Source organism: Microdochium trichocladiopsis, assembly GCF_020744255.1.
Source record: "Microdochium trichocladiopsis strain MPI-CAGE-CH-0230 chromosome Unknown B0I36scaffold_7, whole genome shotgun sequence".
Classification (NCBI taxonomy): domain Eukaryota; kingdom Fungi; phylum Ascomycota; class Sordariomycetes; order Xylariales; family Microdochiaceae; genus Microdochium; species Microdochium trichocladiopsis.
In genome coordinates, this window is record NW_025763550.1 from 1,447,340 (window position 1) to 1,465,191 (window position 17,852).

General features: G+C 57.8%; 7 protein-coding genes across 7 annotated transcripts; 4 read left to right on the forward strand and 3 right to left on the reverse strand.

Annotated features, from left to right (window-relative positions):
* Positions 1-1,690: 1,690 nt before the first annotated feature.
* Positions 1,691-3,086, forward strand: B0I36DRAFT_364805 (uncharacterized protein; the record flags this gene model as incomplete). The annotated part of the gene is made up of 2 exons (XM_046159038.1): positions 1,691-1,806; positions 1,907-3,086. The coding sequence occupies 2 exons, from the start codon at positions 1,691-1,693 to the stop codon at positions 3,084-3,086; spliced, it is 1,296 nt and encodes a 431-aa protein (XP_046010425.1).
* A 113-nt stretch (positions 3,087-3,199) lies between these two features.
* Positions 3,200-5,565, reverse strand: B0I36DRAFT_327500 (uncharacterized protein). The gene has a single exon (XM_046154482.1). It carries the CDS (start codon positions 5,187-5,189, stop codon positions 3,426-3,428), a length of 1,764 nt encoding a protein of 587 aa, XP_046010426.1. The 5' UTR covers positions 5,190-5,565; the 3' UTR covers positions 3,200-3,425.
* A 1,490-nt stretch (positions 5,566-7,055) lies between these two features.
* Positions 7,056-7,874, forward strand: B0I36DRAFT_364807 (glycoside hydrolase; the record flags this gene model as incomplete). The annotated part of the gene is made up of 2 exons (XM_046159039.1): positions 7,056-7,177; positions 7,238-7,874. The coding sequence occupies 2 exons, from the start codon at positions 7,056-7,058 to the stop codon at positions 7,872-7,874; spliced, it is 759 nt and encodes a 252-aa protein (XP_046010427.1).
* A 538-nt stretch (positions 7,875-8,412) lies between these two features.
* On the forward strand, positions 8,413-10,942 carry B0I36DRAFT_141083 (uncharacterized protein). The gene is made up of 3 exons (XM_046148367.1): positions 8,413-8,885; positions 8,976-9,074; positions 9,141-10,942. Exons 1-3 carry the CDS (start codon positions 8,495-8,497, stop codon positions 10,829-10,831), a joined length of 2,181 nt encoding a protein of 726 aa, XP_046010428.1. The 5' UTR covers positions 8,413-8,494; the 3' UTR covers positions 10,832-10,942.
* A 523-nt stretch (positions 10,943-11,465) lies between these two features.
* On the reverse strand, positions 11,466-12,302 carry B0I36DRAFT_351142 (adenylate kinase; the record flags this gene model as incomplete). Its single annotated transcript, XM_046156988.1, has 1 exon — positions 11,466-12,302. The coding sequence occupies one exon, from the start codon at positions 12,300-12,302 to the stop codon at positions 11,466-11,468; it is 837 nt and encodes a 278-aa protein (XP_046010429.1).
* Positions 12,303-13,989: 1,687 nt separating this feature from the next.
* Positions 13,990-14,325, reverse strand: B0I36DRAFT_203670 (Tim10/DDP family zinc finger-domain-containing protein; the record flags this gene model as incomplete). The annotated part of the gene is made up of 2 exons (XM_046148802.1): positions 13,990-14,152; positions 14,228-14,325. Coding segments are annotated over 2 exons (261 nt in total), but the record flags the coding sequence as incomplete, so codon positions are not given.
* A 914-nt stretch (positions 14,326-15,239) lies between these two features.
* On the forward strand, positions 15,240-16,739 carry B0I36DRAFT_208923 (lysyl-tRNA synthetase; the record flags this gene model as incomplete). Its single annotated transcript, XM_046148877.1, has 1 exon — positions 15,240-16,739. A coding segment is annotated over one exon (1,500 nt), but the record flags the coding sequence as incomplete, so codon positions are not given.
* Between the last annotated feature and the right edge of the window lie 1,113 nt (positions 16,740-17,852).

Consider the following 17,852-nt stretch of genomic DNA (forward strand, 5'->3'; position numbering starts at 1 on the left):
TGATGGATGGTGCTGTTTAGCCGGTGGGGCGACGCGATGACGGCCGCAGGTGGCCTGGAGAAAATACACTTGCAAAGTGCTCAAGTGTGAGCCGACGTGCTGTCAATGACGGGCAGAACACGGCCTAGTCGCGGCTGTGGTGTGGCAAGCAATTGCCAACCAATCTTTGTGTCGTCTGGGCCATCCGAGCCATGCGAGGGCGACTTTCGGGCAGTCGCGGAGGAGACGAGTGCGGGAGGGTCAGAGAGCTCGCGGTGGCCACAATGCCAAGAGTCCAGCGTCATGGTGCTGTGTCGCGCCTCCTCAGCCCACCGTCAGACCAAATCACAACCCGCCTCCTGGCTTGCCAGCACGTCACTCACCATCAGTCTCAGGCTGGCTGCCGTCATCGATCTGCCATCACAAGATCTGCCAGGACAAAGCGCCATGTGAGGAATTCCAGTGGTTGCTTGCTCGCGTGTTCCCAGCCCAAGATTGCTGCACGCAAGGCGATTGCTCTTGCGGTGCTCTCGCAAGCCTGCAGACCAGTCATTGCGCACAAACAACGGCTGCTGACCGCTCCCAACCTGGCGAAGCATGCCAGATCACTCGGAGTCGTGCAAATTGCACTTTCGCCGTGGGCACAACCCACCAGCAGTGCTGCTCGGGCCCATCACGCTCCATACTATGTAGCACCGCCTCAGGCATCATGCGAGGCACTCTCTGGCGACAATTACAAAGTGCACATTTGAGGTTGGGAGAGTGCCCTATGGCGCCAACCATAAGCACACCTCAAGGTACCTAGGTAAGCACCGAGCAGTGGCTTCCGGGACCCCGTGCTGTCCTACTGTGGGATGGTGGTGGCTGTGCTGGGGGGGAATATTACCGGAAACCCACGTGCCTCCACTCGACGCAGGTGGAGGCGTTCTCGAAAGTGGCACAGAACACCCCAAGCAAGCAGCGTACCGTAGAGCTAGGTGTGTCTGGTGGCAATGGTCGCAGGGCAGTGCCCAGATGATTTGTCAATCAAAGATCTGATCGCTCGGACAATTCTGCACATCTCGCTTCCAGAGCCGCCGAGAACAACCGCTCGTCCTGCGCCAACAGCGGCTGAGCCAAACATTTGCCGTTTCCTCGGAAATGATGCCTAATCGAGCAAACAGCCAAACAAAGAGACAGGGAGACAGAGAGACAGAGATGGCTAAAGCCCCAAGACTGTGCGTGCTGTTTCGAAGGTGTTCACGGCTGTGTCAACATGAGCATCTGTAGATGGCGGGCTCCACACCTGCAGCTGCAACTCGTGGCAGCCTCACAGGCGTTGGAGAAATGCGGGGTCCGTGGTCCGTCCTGTCTTCATAGGTTGTCGGCGATGCGTGATGCACATGCTGGCCTGGTCAGGTGCCAGCTCGACCTCATCCCCAGAGCCACAGCCTCATTCCTAGAGCCACAGACCACCGGACAGCACTTTTTGTCATATCGTGCAGAAGCGTGCCCAAGAGCGCATGCAGCAGACCCTGGCGATCAGGGTGAACCTCAGCACATTGGCGCCAGCGCCCGGCCCGATCTTATAGACGGCCAATAGATCGACAAGAGGCCTCTCGGCAGTCCGGATCAGTCATCCGCTCAACGTGTCAGGCTTGTCCCCCGTGCCATACCACACGTCAAGGTTGTGCCAAAGAGAAAGAGCCAACAGCTCACTTACCGAACGAACATGGGCGACCAAGACAACAAAGCGAGCGGGCCGAAAGGGTCTGACAAGGCCCTGCTCGACCGTCTCAATGCCCTCAAGCCCACCAACGTCACACTCGACAGCTCATCATCAACGTCGTAAGTTTAAACTACTGTGCAACTTTGGTCTTTGTTCTCACCAAGACTCTTACACCCACAACCCCAAGACGAACCTAGTATGGCTGACATGACCAACCAGCATAACACCGGCCTCAACGATAGAACGGGTAAAGCCTCCCAGCAGGGAGGATGCGCTGTCAGACAGGCTCAAGAGTCTCAGAAGTCAGATCGGGGCCGAGTCTGAGGCCTCCACTATTACAAAAAAAGACTCTGGATCACAGCCGTTACACACAGCCAAGAATGCGGCACCTACCAAAGATGCGCCACTGCAGCCGCCCTCATCGGGGAAGGGCACCACCATCACCAGCACCACCACCTCGGTAGCTTCTGCTCCTGCCCCGACAGGGGTCGCAAACGCAGATGATGACGATGATGACCCGCTTCTCAGCATGACGGACGACCAGACCCTCGAAGACCTCCTGGCCGACCTCGAATCTGACCAGCAATGGGTCGAGGAAGTCGCTGCCGCCGAGGAGCAGGAGCAGCACAGGAAAGCGATGGCGCTGCTAGAAGAGCTCAGTCCCGGCAAAGACGGCGCAGCCGTCGCTGATGATGACGGCGATGACGATGGTGATGGTGACTCAGAACATGCAGCGAGCAAAGTCAGGACAGCAAAGAAGGATGGAGATGAGAGCGACTCGGACAACTCAGACGGCGACGCCATGGCTCGAGAAGCTGACGACCTGATTGCCAGGGCAATGGACGAGATTGAGCTGGAGAGGAAGAACGGCGTCGTGCCATCGCCGGGATACGAAGGTGACCCTGCGGTCATGAAGGATACCGCCACCCTGAGCAACGACACTAGCAACAACAAAGACGAAGACTTCGCGGCAAGCATAGCATCCCGCATGGCCGCCCTCAACGTCTCCACGCCCTCCGCATCTCACCATCCCCAGCACAAAACACAATCGAACACCACGTCACTCCCCTCGGTCCCAGCAACAGAACCAGACCCTTTCGCCGCGCTTCTCCCTTCGGCACCAACGTTCTCCCCGCAAGACCCGGCAGCCAAGCCCGCAGTGGTCACCGGCGTCTTGCGTAGGACTGCCCGCCGCGGCGGCGCGTACACGGACGAGGACCAGAAGTCGTGGTGCACAGTCTGCCTGGACGACGCCACGATACGTTGCCTCGGCTGTGACGATGACGGGGCTGGCGGGAACGTCTACTGCGAACGGTGCTGGCGCGAGATGCACGTCGGTCCTATGGCTGGGTTTGACGATCTCGGGCACAAGTGGGAGAAGTTTGAGCGCGGTCGGTGATGCACAGGAGGGGGGCCCTTGATGTAGAGTCGAGTCACTTTATGTTTCTCATCAAGCCCGCCTCCAAGGCTGTCCTGGAATGAGATCATTTTGGCACGGGCGATTGCAGTGTGCTGCTCATAGACAAACCAGCGTCTGGATTACTTTTCGTGTATGTACTTGGTTTACCACTGAAACGAGAACACGACCTTGACGACAGGGAGAATCCCACAACTTCGGGTCACCAAGTGAAATAACGCGTATGACAGTCCACGCCCACGTACATTCCGAGCCATTCACAACCTTGTCATTCAACAACCCAACTCATGCCGTCTCAAGAAGGATCCAGCCTTATCCAAATCAATTGTGGCCAGATGATGCGTTCCTGGAACCTGATCGGCCCGTGATATCCTGCCACGTCGCGCCGAACCGTCTTGATGTAGTTGCCAATAGACTCTCCTCTTCATCGATCTCGGCCTCTTCATCAAATTGTGCCATGTCCAGCTTGGGCGTGCGGAACAAGGCCGTCAGGAATACAATTAGAAACACACCGAGGAAGGCAAACTGCGCCCAAAAGTCAATGGCGCCAAACACCGGCCAGTTCAGGTTGATGCGGTTCAAGAAATTGGACATGGCCGTCGTGGTGCAGACCTGGATCGACGAGCGCGAGTCCACCCACTCCGAGCACGGCTTGACGGCCTCAGGGTGGTTGGTGCAGTCCGGCAGCTCGTCGGGATGGTGTGGTGGCAGGTCGCAGAACGTCTGCGTGCCGTATGTCGCGTACTGAGGAGCCACCAGCATTGCAATGGCGTAGTTGATGGCGAGTACGATGAGGTTGAGCATGACCACAGCCATAAGCAGAGCTTGTGGCGCAGTCTTGCCTTTGCGTAGTTCAAAGATGCGCAACCACAAGAACCGAATGCCGATCGTTGCCACGCCAGCGACCGAGCTGCTGAAGAAGAGGAGAATCAACAGAGCCATCAAAATGTAGTCGACAGGGAAAGCGCGTGCCGTCTGCACAAAAAGCCAGTTGACTGGCTGGAAGACATTAATGTGTCCGAGAATGTAACCACAGCGTTGCTTGCAGATGGAGTTGGCAGCCTTGTCGATTCCGGTAATGAGCATCGAGACCCAGACAAGGATAGCAATGAGGACGAGGAGAATGCCACCGATGAGTTTGAGAGGGCGGAACACGGCACAGATCTTAGTCCATGCTCGAATGATCCAGCTCTTGCCTTCGCCAAGTGCTTCCGCAGCGAGCCTCTCTCTGCGCACTAGAGTGCGCTCTTCCCGAGCCAGTGCGTCCAGTTCTCTGCGATCTTTGGCAGGCATGCCCTCAGGTCGGCCGGCATTGCGCATCTCGAGTTGGCGTTGGCGCTCGCGGTTCTGCTCCAGGGCAGAGGCTGTCGTCTCGGACAGCTGAGGCGCAGACACAGCGGGTGCTGACTTGATGAAGGATACAGGGAATAGTGCGAGACCAGCTCCGGTGTACAGCACGTACAGGATTGTACCGAGAGTAATGAGGAGGCCGAGCCCGAAGGTCAGCGCCCTTTCTCCGTGATTCTCTTCCAGGAGACGCTTGAAGAATTCGAGGTCGAGGTGAGATCCACCATTCTTGCCAGCTCTCGGCACGAAGAAGCCAATCAGGAAGATGATGATGACTAGGAGGATAAAAGCAATGGTGTACTTGAAGGCACTCCATAATCTGCTGCCGACAGTCTGGTTGCCCTCTTGCTCCTCAACCTCATCGTACTCCTCGTACCAGAAGTAAGAGAAGGGGATGACGACAAGGCACAGAAGTGCATCGAAGCTGTAGAGCGAGTAGTAGACTATCTTCAGAGTCAATAGGATGTTGTCGACGCGTTCCGGAGTCGCCCAGTCCTTTTTGGTGCCTGTTGCAGTTGAGGTCGTGGCGGAGACGAGGGCGATGTCGACAGGCAGGAGAAAGACCGTCGCGAGGAGAGCCGTCAAGCTGACGATTGCGACGATACTGACAATGGCGGAACGCTCGCGCGGTGTCTGCCAGGTAAAAGTCGTGACTGATGCAACGAGGAGCGCGAGGGCTACCGCAGCCGCGTAGGCGACCCAGATTAGGGACACCTGGACGTAGCCGGCACTCGGCATGGTGAAAGTAGAGGCGCAAGTGCTGCCTACGAGAGTGTGGTGGCGATCAGTGTCTGTATCGAGACCGGGATTGGGTGATTGCGGCCGGCGTGTAAAGAAAATAGATGCGTGTCGCCGGAGTGGGAGGTCGACTTTGTCGCAGAGATATGGGAAAGAGATGGGTACGAGATGGGAAAGTCAGCAAGCTGAGACCCAAGGATGCTGCAGAATCAGGTTTTGGGAAGAGAAGCAGCCACCGGGCGGGGATGCTCTGCGAGAATGACGACGGTACAAGAAAGAAAGAAGCTATGCCGTGCTTGCATTGCGCCGGCTAGCTGGACAGAGACGGAGCCTGGAGTGGTGTGCTCGAGAGCTGCAGCTCGAAGCTCTGGACCAGCGCTGTCTGTGTGGTGCAGCAGTCGCGCTCGGGCAGGGGCGGGTGAGCACTGACGTCAACATGACACAGCCCCGCGCTTATTACATGAGCCCACGCGCCAGAGACGCTGGGGCAGGACGCTTAGGCCCTTAGGCAGTGTTATGCACCTATGCGCTACAGGCATCATCGTGGTTTGCCAGCCGTGAGGAATGCTAAATCCGGTACCTCTTTCTGAAGGCAAGACTTGTGTCTGTCTGGTGTTACTGTTTGTTTGGGACTGGCCCGTCAACCGCCTGTCCTACCTTGCCGTGTTGCATGCCAACGCTGTTGTTTGCGGTCCCCGCCGAGCTGTAATCCATATTTCTCTTTTCCACGTTCCTTGCCCAAGTGCCGCCGCTCAGGCTTGCCACGTCACAGACCAGAGAGATTCCTGGCTCGATCCTGGTGCATTGGCCCGCGCCAGGGGTCTCTGCAGCTTGAAGTGCATCGTGATTGCGGGTTGGGGATGTGAAGCACGGTGTTTGGGCGTTTGTGTTGTTCTGGACTATTGCTTGCCCCCCAATTTCTAGGCGGCTTGTGCTAGGCGTTCTCGGCCGCGTGTCCTAGGAGTCCGTGTGTTAGCCATCATACAACAGTCTCGTGTGAATGCGGCCGTCGCCTCTCAGCCCGGCTCCCACAGAATCTCTTGGGCGTAGAGGCTGTCTTGGCGAAACCGGATCTGCCGGAAACGAGACAAACAGCCTCATGCAAGGAACCGGTCCACGATCGCCACTGCCAGATGCGCCAAGGGTGCCATCGCACTCCACTGCACCCAGGACGAAAGTCTCCACGCTCCACTCGGCGCTTCCACATCAAGACACAATAACACTCTTTGGTCTAGGATGGGTGTCTCGCTTAGCCTCTGTCTTCCTCCTGCTGCTAACTACTCTGGTGCCAGCGTTTGGGGCGTTGACTAGGTTAGCCGGACACGTGCTTGTCTCAAACCTTTTTGGCCAGCTCGCCTTGGACTTGGGTTGACGACTCCATATGACAAGCCTCAATTTTCCAAAGACTCTGCCAAGTCGACCACAGGTAGTCTAAATGGCGAGCTGGTTCGGCGACATGGCCACTTATGCTCGGATGTGTCCTCGTCCAGGGAGCCTCGCAGATCTCGCCTGATATATCTATTGGGCCGCCCGGGCAGCTGCGATGGAGCAGTGATAATCCCTTGACAGGACATCTGCCGGTCGGACGACTCCCTTGACTGCCTCAAGGCTTGTGAGCTAGGGAGGCGACTTCTTAACTCCCCATACAAACAAAACAGGGGTGACGACAACCTTCTCAACCTCGTTGGCTGGCAGTGTACGTGGCACAAGTTGTTGATATGAAGCGTCGGTGCTAACCACCGGCTGCCACTTCCCTGTCGTTCAGTCATCTAGTACTGCCCATTCCTAGGGCTGGACTTCATTCTTTTATTACGCAAATTTCTAGCATTATAAGTTGCCAGCTGCGGCCGTGTGGACATGTTCAACATGTCCTTCAAGGCTTTTATCGCCGCCCTCGCTGGTGCTGCCTGTGTCTCCGCCCACGGCTACGTCGAACAGATCACTATCAAAAACAGAAGCTTCCCTGGCTATAACCCTTCCAATGCGCCGTGAGTATACATGACCTGTTCCCCTCAATTCTTTCAACCGCTGAGCTGTCTGCTGTCTAGCTGGACCCCTAACCAGAACAGCATCGGCTGGGAGAACTGGGCCACCGATACTGGCTTCGTCTCTGCGAAAAACCTGCAGAGCGCAGACATCATCTGCCACATCAAGGGCAAGAATGCGCCCAAACTAGCCAAGGTCAAGGCTGGCGGCACAGTCTCGCTGCGTTGGACTAGCTGGCCGAGCTCGCACCACGGACCCATCATCGACTACATCGCCGACTGCCATGGCAACTGCAAGACTGTCGACAAGGCCAAGCTCGAGTGGGCCAAGATCGCCGAGAAGGGTCAACTTTCGCTCGGGAGCGGTGCCGGCAACCCAGGCAAGTGGGCAGACGACTTGCTCTTCGAGACGGGCATGACCTGGAATGTCAAGATCCCCGCCAACCTTGCCCCCGGCCAGTATGTGCTACGGCACGAGATCATCGCCCTGCACGAGGGCCACCTCCAAGGGGGCGCCCAGTTCTATCCGCAGTGCATCAGCATCAAGGTCACCGGCTCGGGCAAGCAAGTCCCTCAGGGCGGCGTGGTGGGCACGAGTTTGTACAAGATGAACGATCCTGGGGTATACCACAACATCTACAACGATGAGAACAAGCCCACATACAAGATCCCCGGGCCTGCGAAGTGGCAGTATGCTTGAACGGAGACGCTGGTGGAACTCGTCAGGATGAAAAATGGAGCCCGGAAGGCTGCTGTGGAGTTCAGCAAGTGTAAACACCTGTTTCCTGATTTCCCTCACATTATTCCTTGTGCATACAGTAACTTTACCCAGCTCGTGTTTGACCCAATTCGTATCTTGTGTGCGACCTTTCATAGTACCTCCACGAGCTGTTAGTCCAGAGCCGTTGCGTCTTGTTTCTCGCTGTTCCGCCCATATGGATATCAGGCAAGATCCTCGGGGTCGGATTCACTGGCAAAATGATGCTTACAATCCGCAACCCCTTATTTGGCCTAGTAGTAGCTCTCTTCCCCATTCCATTCCAAAAGTAACGAAGTGAAGTCGACCAAGTGTCCTGAGAAGGCCACTGCCTGAACGAAGTCCCACTTCCTTTCTATAAGCCCCACTCTTTACCATAGTGCCTGCCGTAGGGCTGACAATGTTACGGAGTACAGGACTATGCTTAGAAGAGCATCCAATCAGGTAAGCAGATTTCCGAGCATCTCACCCTGGCCAACATCGCCCACATTGCTTTAAGAGGCTCGGGAATGCTCCCCTGGCAGGCGTGATGGCAGGTTGAACCGCAACGCCCCCCGTAGAAGATGGCCGGCTTCCAGTTCGTCGTCTTTGGCGACGAGAAGCCCGACACGCGCAGGGCGATCCGGAGCCATGTCATGATGGGCAAGAACGCGGGCCGCAAGCTCCCGCCACGGCAGCGGAAGAAGAGAGACGGCGCCCGCGAGGGGACTGCAGTCTCTTCGACCGGCGCCGCCAGCCAAAGCCACGAGAGCAGGGCGGGCGGCTCTTCTGCTAAGAAGGCCGCAGGAGGACGTAGGAGGACGGCGGCGGTGCCCTCGGACAGCTCGCGCACGCTGCGGCCCATTGTAAGCTTCGACGAGCTTATGCGGATACCGGGCGTGGTTGGCCACGAGCTGTCCTGGCTGGCGTTTCCCGACGGCTTCACCCCTGTGTCTGTCGACCTGTTCCGTAGCTGTGAGTCTCTTCAAACATCTTGCTCGGATGCTGTCCCCAAGACACCATGTAAAGCTGACTTGGCGCTTTGGTTGCATGAAACCAAAAAAGTCTACTATTCCTTGTCTCGCTCCCCTGTGCCCACGTTCTGTCTGCCAAAGGACCACAGCTGTTCCTTTTTCTGGCGGTTCTCCATCGTCGACAATGCGTGTACGTGCCCCGGATCTGTGTTCTCTTGCACTGCCCATGGCGGCTTGTACTGATTATCTCTCCAAGTCATGCATGCCATGATCGCCATCATCGGCACCCTCCAGCGAGAAACACTATCAGCCACACAAGCACCGCGGCTCATCCTCTCCCATGTGTCGTCCGGCCTGCACCTCGTCAACAAGCAGATCGACGACGTCAGCTCGCACGATGTCTCGGACATGACGATAGCCTCGATCCTGCTCATGTCCATGTACGAGCGCCTGCGGGGCGACTATGCCCGGGCGAGCGTCCACCTCCGAGGGCTCAAGCACATCATCGACCTGCGCGGCGGCATCTCGGAGCTCTACCACACGCGGGGGCTCGCCTCCAAGATCTGCCGGGCCGACATCGACCTGGCCCTGCACTTTGGCACCGCCACCGTCTTCCGCGCGGCCGAGACGCTCCCTGCGCTGGAGATGCAAGGGGGCGGGCAGCTTGGGCTTGTCACGGCCTCGCTCGTGCCAGACGTGGCCCCGGAGCACTGCTATGGCGTCGTCTCCCAGCTCAGCCCGCGGTACAGCGACGTCATGCGCGACCTGCTGCGCATCACCGCCTTCTTCAACACCACCGACGGCGCTCCCGTCATGGACGTGTACGGGCTCGAGGCCCTCCTGGTCAACATGACCTACCGCATCGTCGAGCTCCGCCCACTCCGGCAGAGCAACGCGAAAGCGACAAGCCCGTGCAACCGTCGCAGCAGCAGCCGCAGCCGAACCGGCGGTAGTCACAGCCCGGAGGCAGGCAATCAAGTCATAGTCGACTGCAGTGGCGGCGGCGGTAGCGGGAGCATCACCAGCAGCAGTGTGAGCAGCAGTAGCACCCCGGCTCCGGTCATCAGCAACATCGACGATGCGTGCCACCTCGGCATGGCGGCATTCATGACGACGCTGCTCGTCGAGTTTGGCTCGCAGCAGCTCGTCACACACGAGCTGCTCCGGCACTCCCTCAAGGCCTCTGTCCTGCGCCTGTCGAGTAGCGGTGTGCAGAACCTCCGCGCTGCCCTGTGGCTGTGCTTCGTCGGCGGGATATCCGTCTTCAAGGTCGACAGTGCATATGCTACTACTACTTCTGCTGCTGCTGCTGCTGCTGCTGCTGCTACTACGAGACGAAACGCCGCCGCGGCCGCCACCACCACCACTACCGGCAGGAGCAATCACGGAATGCCCAGCCGTCCGGCGAACACCAACGAAGCCCGTCACCCTGGTAGCCACGACGACAGCACAAGCACGTATCCCGCAACAGAACAGAGATCCGCTGTTGACGACGACGGGACATGGCTCCTCCCCCAGATCCACGAGCTCTCGCAGGACCTCGGTCTCGAAGACTGGCCGGCCGTGCTCGCCGTGCTCGGCGAGTTCCCCTGGGTGCGCTCGCTCCACGACAAGCAAGGCCAGGCGCTCTGGGACGCCGTCGCGGCGGCGGCCGAGGTGAGCAGGAGTCTCGTCTCCTGGGGGTTGGGGTCGTGGTCGTCGGGGTCGGGGACCGCGGTAGGTACCGGTACCATGTTCCAACCGCTCGGGGTATCGGCATCGAGTCCGGCTCCGGCTCCGGTTCCTCCCGGGTGGAATCTCGCGATGATAGGTGCCAGCGGCGATACTGTTCTCACGAGGGGAAATCATCATCATCATCTACAACCGATTAGGCTGAAGCCTTTGCAGACTCTTACCCATGAGCCGGGGGTGACGTTGACGCATAGAGACTACGGCGTGTGGCGGTGACACAAGCCAACGAGGACTACTAGGTCAGCATACATTTGTTGTGGGCAACGGACCGCCACGTCTTTTCGTGTATATTTTGTGCGAGCGAATGTGTGCGCGCGGGCAGGCAGCGATTGGGGTCTGTCCTCCGTCCAATCGACTGCCGCATCGCCAAGGCATGGTATTACGTGTATCCAAAGGATATAGATATAGCATAATTTGTTGCTTGAAAAGAATACGCCATCAAGCCATGAGAAAATGGCGAGGCCAGAGACCCGAGCGGCGGCCGATAAACCATAGACCGCGCCCCTCCATACACAAAGTTACCCTAATGAACGCCGTGAGAAGATAGAAGAAGAAGAAGAAGAAGAAGAAGAAGAAGAAGAAGAAGAAGAAGAAGAAGAGAAGACCTCTCATTCCAACCCATGCTTGTCGTTCCCGAACTGGTCTTTTCCTCTGAACGCCTGCCAACCAGAAACCCCCCCCCCTGTTCGAACAAAATGTGGTATCATCCCAGTTTTAGTATATCCATACAAAGCCGAATCGTGTGTGAGCTCATCTAAGCAAAAGCCGCTTTATTCGAAATCGTTTCATCCCATGGTGGCCTGTCCTGGTGAAGAAGAAAAAATAAGAGAGAAGAAAAGCTTTGGTGTGATCACGCAAACCTCCTCTCAAACTCCCGGAAGAGCTTTGGGCTGATCTCGTCACTGCTCATGCCATTGACCTCCCACAGCACACCCTTCTTGGCATAGTGCTCGAGAAGCGGCTCGCTCGTCTCCTCGAACTTCTTGAACCGCGCGCGGTACGTCGCCTCGTCGTCGTCAGCACGCCGGACCAGCTTGTCGCCTGTGATGTCGTCATAGCCGGGTGTCTTTGGCGGGTTGAAGGAAGTATTGTAGACGCGGCCGGAAGGCTCGTGGACCCAGCGCGAGGCGATGCGCTCCATGACGACGTCAAACGGCGTCTTTAATGACACCACCCAGTTGATTGGGACAACGTTATCGAGACTCTTGGCTTGGACGGCAGTGCGAGGGAAGCCGTCGAGGAGGAAAGAGGCGGAGGGGTCGTCGGAAGCTTGCGCGGACAGAGTCGCGCCGGCGTTGGGGTTGATATCGAGGGGCAGCATGAGCGAGTCGATGCCCCCGGTGGCGGGCGGCTCGCCAGCGGCCATGGCGATGGGTTGCGCGCCGGCAGGGGGGCTCGCCGAGAAGGCGACGAGGTTATCCTGGACGCCGGCGAGCCAGCCGCGGTGGCCAAGCTCGTTGGTGATGAGACGGAGAATCAGGTCGTCCGAGACGAGGCCGCCCGACTTCATTGTCTTCTCGACATGAATGCCCAAAGGCGTCCGGTTCTTGACATTGTGCCGGAGGAGGTCGCCCGAGGAGATGGCGGACAACTGAGGGAAGCGGGAGAGCAGCCGCTCAGACTGCGTGCCTTTGCCTACTCCGGGGGCGCCGACGAGGATGACGCGGGCGGCTTTGCGAAGGCGCATAGTATAGTGAAGGCGTGGCTCGACTTGAGGCGTAGGTTGTTAACGGCGAGGAATGACTGGGTTCGACGAAGCACGCTCGCACGGGGGAGGAGGATGTCGAGAAGGATGGTGGAAGTGCTGGAGCAGAGGCCGGAGCTGTGGAAGAAGAGGGGGGACCGGATGAATTCTACAGTGGCAGCCCAAAATTGGATGGAGCTGGACTAGCTTTGATGGGACGATGCAATGCAGACCAGGGTCAGGGCCGGTATCGCGGGGAAGCAGCGTGCAGGGGAGGCCCGGTCTGGCGTGGCGTGGTGACAGCGACAAGTGAGACACAGGGTCTGGCTGGCACGCCAGGGCAGGATCGCCAGAGACGGTCGAGACTGGCGAGGGACGGCGTCGGCGCGACTGCAGAGATGGCCGCTTGAGGTGGTTGCAGATCGGTGGTTGAGTCCTCCTCCGTAAATACCTGGCCGGCTTCTCGAAGGACTGGACAAGCTGCTGGCGCGCGGCCGGAGCCAGGGCCAGTGGGTGGAAACCTTGGAAATGTTGAGGTGGGAGCTGCCTGGTCTGGCTTGTTGATATGTAGCGGGGGGATGTCGGCACGGCACGCACGTCCCCAGCCAGGTTCGCGCCCGCCTCAATTGGTCCCTTGTCTGACTGTTTGAACTTGGACCTCACTGGAGACAGTTCGACCTCACTGAGAACTGTCGGCGACGAAACGGAGATCCTTGGGGGGGAACGAACAGAAGACAGACTATCCCCTGAAAGCAGAGACTGGGCGACGTCCTGCCAGTTATGAACTCGTCGGCTCGGGTGCTGCGGATGACGTCCGCAGCCTCCCCGCATTGCACGCCCACGCCCAGGGCTCGGCACCACGCAGCGCTTCTTGTTTCCCCAGGCCCTGCCTGATGTGTGATGTGTGTAATGTGCCAGCGGCCGCTGATGCTTGGCCGAGGTCTTAATTGTTCCGCCGCTGCCGCTGGGGGGGCTGCTGCCTTCTGGAACCGCCAACTCCACTCGACGAATGTCCTCTCGACCTTCGTCACATGCCACCGGCGGCCATCACAGGACAATGTCGAGCGTGCTGTCCGAAAGCTCGGTTCCAGCTCTCGCCAGCGTCTCCGACAACTTCCGAAACGTTGCACAATATCCTGGGATCGATTCACACCCTCGGAAATCTAATGCTTCGTCGTTTTCTAGTATGTTTGTACCTGACTTATAAAGCCTGTAGGTTATTTGTCCCCGCTGGGCGAGCTCGCACGTAACACGGTGGGCTCTGGTCTTGTCGTCGCCTCGACATCAGGCTCCATCCTGACATCAAGCGCCCTGCCCGCCGCTCAGAGGACGAATTTGCTTCATTTCTTGACACGCATGAGATCCGCGCCAAAGTTGGCTCTTTGTCATGACTTTCGTGCTCATATTTTGATAGTACACTGTACATGTCCGTGGGTGCCCCGTTTCTATACAATCATGGCTCCAAGTTCCTGCTTCTCGCCCTCCGTGTCACCATTCAGGCTCTGCTTCCTCGCACGGAAGCTTGCCCAGATGGAATTCTCAATCGTACAAGGTCTCACACTCCTGACAGGGAGGCGCAGCAGAGTCCTTCCCGGCTCGCGGCTCTCCCCTCGTTCATAAAAGCTCCCCTTGAGCTGTATCATGCCGGAGCGTCTCCAAGACTGCTCGCCGCACCGTCCTAGAACCCGCCGCCTCCCGCTTGTTGCGCTTGTTGTTGCATGTTGTCCGAGATCTTCATGTGAACGTCAAAGAACTTGGCGGCGCAGCGATCCAGGCAAACGCTCTCGCCCTTGTTGAGCTCGCCCTCGCGGTAGTCGTTGGGCACGCATTTCTTGGCGCAGGCGCGGGTCAATCTGCAGGCAGGACATGGACTGTCAGTATGATGGATATAGCAAGGAGCTCGAATTCTACGCAGGAAGCTGGCCTACCGGGTCATCATGTCTGCCATCATCTTCATCTCTGCCTCGGCGGCGGCGATCTTCTCCGCCGACGTAGGCTGTGGCCTTCCGAAACCGAGAAACGACATGTTGACTGGTCTGGTGAGATCTGGGCTTTTTGCAGGGGTCGACGTGTATGATGGCCTGTTGCGGTAGCAATGGTGCTTCGACGTTGTTGCGAGGTATCGACGCTTGTGTTGCTGCTGCTTGGTGCTTGCGCTCCAATTTCTCAGGCGTATGCAGTCATTGTCTTGGCCCGGCGGGCCTTGCAAGCTCAAACTGCCCAAGGTTGGCCTTTTCCGGCAGGCGGTGTGGCTCCGAGCGATAATGGGTAGTGGGACCTCCAAGCGACCAAGTCCACAACCGCCCCGGCAGAAAAAGCGCGCCTCTATGTATTTCTGTGCGGAGCGAGCTTGGTGCACTTCAATCCTCTTTCAACATCATCCGCCTGAGAGCGTTCTGCCTCGGCACATCGTGGCTACAGACATCCCAGCCTTTAGACACTTGCCAATTGCCTTCTTGATGTCATTTTGTTAGGCTATCCACCAACGGTAAGTCCTAAATTGCATACTTGTTCGCAGTCATGGCCTCCGGAGTGATGATATTGCTTATTTAGAACCGTTGCGACTGACACCCATTCGTGGGTGCTTGATCACAATTAGCCAGCATATCTGACCGTTGAACCCTGCCCTGATCTCCTATACAATTTCTCATGCTTCCTTCGCGTCGCTGACGATTCTTCTAAGGCACAATGAGCTGCCGGCCATGTCTCCAGTTCCTGCGCCCACCTGCTGTGGCGTCGGCCTCTAGCAAGCACATCTACCTGCGTTTCTACTCTGTAGCTCGTCGTGTCGCTGCCCGGGACGCCCGGGCTGTGGCGCCATCATGCCCACGCTCGTTCTTCCCAGTCATGCGGTCTCAGGAACCGGTGCTCGGTCGTCGATCTTATGCCAAACACAATGCGAGTGATATCGATGAGGCAGACCTGGGCAGCAGAGTAATCATTGAAAAGCGGATCAAGAAGCTGGACGAGTACGACGCGCTCCGCTATCCCCGGATAACGCATCATGACAATTGCATGAGGATACCTGACTTTGTAGCTCGGTACGGCGCAGACGAGGCGCACGATAGCGAGGTTGTAGTTCTTCAGGGCCGCGTCATGTCTCGCCGCGCTCAGGGCTCCAAGCTCGTCTACCTGGATATTGTGGGCGAGTTCCAGAAAGTGCAAGTGAAGTCGAGCCTCGCCGACCTGACCGATGTGACTGCCGAAGACTTCAAGCGCTGCTTCCATCCTATATTGCGTGGTGACATTGTCGAGGTCACCGGCATCGCGACGCGTTCTGCCACGGGCGAGCTGACGCTCCAGGCTGCAAAGTTGCCCACGGTACTGACACCCAGCTTGGCGCCGTTGCCGCGAAAAGTGCAAGACGACGAGACCCGAGTTCTGAACCGGCACGTCGATCTGCTCGTAAACCAAGACACGGCTGCTGTGCTTCGCACACGGTCCCATGTCATCAAGACGATGCGTGACTTCTTCCACGACAGGAACTTCCTCGAGGTCCAGACGCCCATCATGGCGGACAATGCCGGTGGCGCTGCGGCCAGGCCGTTCCTCACCACCGCAAACGAGTTCTCGAGCAGAGAGCTGGCCTTGCGTATCGCTCCAGAGCTGTGGCTGAAGCGGCTGGTCGTCGGCGGGATGGACAGAGTGTTCGAGATTGGCCCGTCCTTCCGCAACGAGGGCCTCGACAATACACACAACCCAGAGTTTACCACGTGCGAGTTCTACTGGGCGTACGCGAACCTGGCACAGCTGACGTCTGTCACGGAGCATTTCATCCGCTCGCTGTTCGCCTCCGCGAGGGTTCTTCACCAACAACTGGGGCGAGACACTCTCCTCCCTGACCTCCCCAACGAGGACTTTGCCTTCCCACAGTTCGAGTTCGTCCCGACCCTCGAGAAGATCCTCGACATCAAGTTCCCAGACCTGTCCCAGGACACGGCGTTCGACGAGCTCACCGCCCTGCTCGGCGACCGCATCAGCCCTGCTGTGCGCAGCGAGCGCTCGCTGAACCGCCTCCTCGACCACCTGGCCGGTACATACATTGAGCCCTTCTCGCACACGACGCCCATCCTCATCACGCACCACCCAGCTTGCATGTCCCCGCTGTCCAAGTCATTCACCTGCCCAGCCACGAACCAACACGTCTCCGCCAGGGCAGAGCTCTTCATCGGCGGCCGCGAGCTCGCAAACATGTACGAGGAGGAAAACGACCCGGCGGCCCAGCGGCGCAAGTTCGAGGCGCAGGTCGCCGCGCGGCAGCACAGCGCGGCCGAGGCGGCCGAGACCCCCGCCGAGGTCGACGAGAGCTACGTCCAGGCCCTCGAGTACGGCCTGCCCCCGACCGGAGGCTGGGGCTGCGGCGTCGACCGCCTGGTCATGCTGTTGTCTGGGACCCAGCGCATCGGCGACACGCTGACGTTTGGCAGCCTGCGGAACGTGGTCAGTGTCTCGCAGGCAGTCAGGCGGCACTGAGAGCGGAGCCCCAAGGCCGAGGGACGGGGCATGTACATTTACTAGACCTACGTGGATGTCGAGGTGATGGGACCGAGCATGGCATTGTTCATACATCAATAAATGCTGAAATCTCACCTTGTCTGTCTATATGGCCTTGTTTCAAAATACAGTTCTTCTCCAACTTCTATTGTGCGCCAAAAACTCTACGTGACATCTCATATAGAGTGAGAGTTCGGGAGAGAGGACCGAGATCGCTGTACACAATCAAGACCAATTCTGCAGATCAATTGATAAAGAAGATAGACGGGACGAAGTCAATTTGTTCTTTGTCTGCCTCGCGCCTACCAGAAGAGCGAATGAAATTGTCTATGAGCTAAAAGCCATGAGGGTCATTCTAGAAATTAAGGAGCAATTTTCCCTTGTCCTTGGGTGAGCCGCAGGCATTATGCTGCACGCCGCCCATAAAAGTAGAAGGACCCTTTCGGGAATTGAAGGAGACACCTCTTTAAAACCATCAGGATAGTGCTACCAGTGAAGCTATCGATGCGACCGGGATAGCCAAGACAAAGCATCCAGGGATGCAGATCTCCAGAAGAAAGGCAGTCTTGCCAATGCCCGATATTATTGAATGCCACGGTCATTTAAGCATATCAAGCGTACGAAATGCCGGCCATCTACCAGTATGCTTTCTTGACGGCTGACGCCTTCGTCACTACTCCAGCGTACGGCCCAACGATCTTGAGCCGGCCACGCTCCTCATCGACGGTTGACATGTACCATCTGATATTGTCTTGCCATGAGACCGCAGCAGATGGTCTTGGATGCGCCTCAGTTCCCGGGGAAATCTGACCAACTCCAAGTTCAGTCAACAAAGCTTGGACTTTGGTCTCAGCCTCTTCAAGCGCATTTGTGACGGCATTGCTGCCGTAAGCGCGGGTATGCCCTTGCAATTGTAGTGCTTTCAAGGAAGCCTGAGCTCGTGCAATTTCTTGTGGAATCGCAATTGCACGGCGCCGGCCAATCTCGCAGGAGGAAAGGCGAGCCTCTACGACGGCAAGTGGCTCACCGTTTTCGTAAATATTGTCTGTGCTCAACTGG